The 2,629-nt window shown below is 61.6% G+C and overlaps 1 protein-coding gene across 1 annotated transcript in view; it reads left to right on the top strand.

Annotated features, from left to right (window-relative positions):
- Window positions 1–45: 45 nt before the first annotated feature.
- The window catches only part of TTLL12 (tubulin tyrosine ligase like 12), a 20,689-nt gene continuing 18,105 nt past the window's right edge, over window positions 46–2,629 (top strand). The window contains exon 1 of the mRNA XM_017518885.2: window positions 46–278. Within this exon, the coding sequence (XP_017374374.1) occupies window positions 102–278 (177 nt within the window). The 5' untranslated portion in view covers window positions 46–101. The remainder of the gene's footprint in view (window positions 279–2,629) is intronic.

The raw sequence follows: 2,629 nt of genomic DNA, 5'->3' as shown, positions 1-2,629 counted from the left end.
GACCAGGTAGGGGGCGGCGGCGCCGGCGGGCGGGCCGGAGCGGGAGGGCAGGGCCGGCGGGCGGCGGCGGCGGCGCTGGAGTCGGCGCGGGTGCAAGCGCCATGGAGGCCGAGCGGGGCCCCGAGCGCCCGCCTGCGGAGCGCAGCAGCCCGGGCCCGACGCCGGAGGAGGGTGCGCGGTCCCTGGCCGAGTTCGTGGCGCTGCACGGCCCGGCGCTGCGCGCCTCGGGGGTCCCCGAGCGTTACTGGGGCCGTCTCCTGCACAAGCTGGAGCACGAGGTGCGGGGAAGGGCGGCGGGCACGTGCGGCGGCCGGGGTGGGAGCGCGGCGGGAGCCCGCGGCGCGGGGCAAGAAAGGGCGCTCCCGGGCGGCGGGAGCCTCGCCGAACCACCCCGACCGCGTCCTGGGCCGCTCTGGAGCGGCGTGGAGTTGGGGGCCGAGGAGTGACAGCAGGAGACTGGGATACCTGCGGCCCTGACCTGCCCGGGCCCGAGGCCGGCCCAAGGCTGCGGTGGAAACGAGCTCCTCCACACACCCGAGCCTCACAAAGCCCTGCTGGGAGTCAGATTCATCACCCCCACTTTACAGATGAGAACACTGCGGCTCCCAGAGTCCCTTCAGAGGGATTCTTTCAGCCGCTGCCTCAAAGGGACAACGGGAACCCCGTGAATTTGTGTAGCTGTAACTGTTGGGTTCACAGAATTCTGTGTTTTTTTTATTTGATTCGAGCCTCGGGTTCCCCTCATCTTGCAGATTAAAGAAAACAGACTCTGGGAGGTGGAGAACTCTAAAGAAAAATGGAAAAGGTTTAGGAGCCTCTAGGTTCTCTCCTTTTTTGTGAGGATGGCCCATTCTGCTCGCCTGCCTGCTCCACACCAAAGCGTTTCTTACTGTCCTGGCGGGGGGTGAGCCCTGGATTTTGATTGCGTGCCCAGGGGCTGAAGCTACAGCACCTTCCTGGGCCGGCTGGCGGAGGGCGTCTTTAGCTGGGACCAGGCATCTCCTCCAGGTGCCACCTCCCTGACTGGGATGAGCCAAGTGTCGCAGGTGATGAAGTGGAACCCCAGAGCCAAAAACAGGGACCCGGGCCGGGAACTAGAAGTCCCTGAGCCTGGCTGCTGGCCAGACCCCACGGTCTCTGAGCCACTTTCTGTGTAACCCTAGTGGGACCAGGAACCTTCCTGCTGGAAACGTGCAGTGACACCTCCTCACACTACAGTGTAACAGTTTCCTGTGCCCTTCACTTCTGCCCTGCCTTCTGAGGACCGCTCTGGTCCCAAGCCTGCGCTGGGTGGAAGGGACCCTGGTTTGTTCATGAGGACAAAAGGGTTCCCATATGCTGCATGGAAGGAGCACAGTGGGAATGACCAGCTCCTGCCCAGCCAGCCTCCACGGCGGCAAACCCTCCCTTGGCCAGTCATGCCCATCTGAGTCCTGTTCTTCAGGAAGGGGACGGTGAGACAGCACCTGACTCCCACCGTATTGGAGGGATGGGAGGTGGCGTGAGAAATACGCCTGGCACACAGGGTGGTCCCACCTCGTCACGTCCCCTTGCCCAGGCAGCCCTGCCTGCTGTTGCCCTACTAAGGGGCAGCCAGTGTTTTTCCGTGACCGTCCCTAGCCATTAAGGGCAGAGCTGAGTCACGCTTTACCAGACACAAACTTGGAGCTCTTCCTGAGTGAAGCCTCCTGCTGCTGTTGGCCCAGGTGTGGGGGAGACTGAGCAGCAGCAGGACCACCTGCCAGCGCCGTGGGCCCTTCCACCCCTCAGCCCTCCTGCGTCGCCTTAGGTCAGCTGCCCTGGAAAGGATGGGGAAACTGAAAAGGTGTTTTTAAAGTGTCTGCTCTTCTGTCTGCACAAGCTTCCCAGTTGCAAAACCGCTCCCCTTATCTCCTGGGGAGCTCTTCCAGTCCTGCCATGAAGGGATTGTGGTTACCCCCATTTCACAGCTGGGGTGAAGCCAAGCCAGGCTTCAGGCAGGCTCTGTCCTCAGCCTCACACTGTCCCCTGGGGATTCGGAATACTGGGGTGGAAGCCTAAGGTCTTAGCCTCCCTCCAGTCCTAAACTGGAGAAAGCAGTAGCCTCCTCGGACCCACCTTGAGGGCAAAGGAGAACCGGATGCCCCTTGTCACAGGTGCCTTGTCTTCCGTGTGACCCCTGGTTTGCTCCACCCTGGGCTATCTGCCTCCAGCCTTCGCCCTTGCTCTTCCCTCTGCCTGGAGTTCCTTTCCATCCTCACCACACAGCCTCATGTTTAAATCTTCCCCTTCTTCAAAGCTGGCCTCTGATTACGGTTCCTCATCCATGAGTCTTCCCAGGCCCCCCAGGCCCCAGAGCAATTTACCTGATACTCTTCAGGTGGCCTAGACCTTACTCGGCAGTCAGCTCCCTGGGCAAGGCCACGAGTGTCATCCTCATGCCACCACAGGGCAGGTCCTGCCCAGTGCGCCAAAGCTGCCTGCGCCTGAGGTGTTAGTTTCCAACTGCCGTTTTTGTTTTTGAGTGCAGTGGCGCGATCTCGGCTCAATGCAACCTCCACCTCCCACGTTCAAGCGATTCTCCTGCCTCAGCCTCCCGAGTAGCTGGGATTGCAGGCACCCGCCACCACACCCAGCTAATTTTTGTATT

The sequence above is a fragment of the Cebus imitator genome, unplaced genomic scaffold (genome assembly GCF_001604975.1).
Source record: "Cebus imitator isolate Cc_AM_T3 unplaced genomic scaffold, Cebus_imitator-1.0 Scaffold711, whole genome shotgun sequence".
NCBI lineage: Eukaryota > Metazoa > Chordata > Mammalia > Primates > Cebidae > Cebus > Cebus imitator.
Note: the sequence above shows the minus strand (reverse complement) of the source record. Positions and strands in the feature narration are given on the sequence as shown.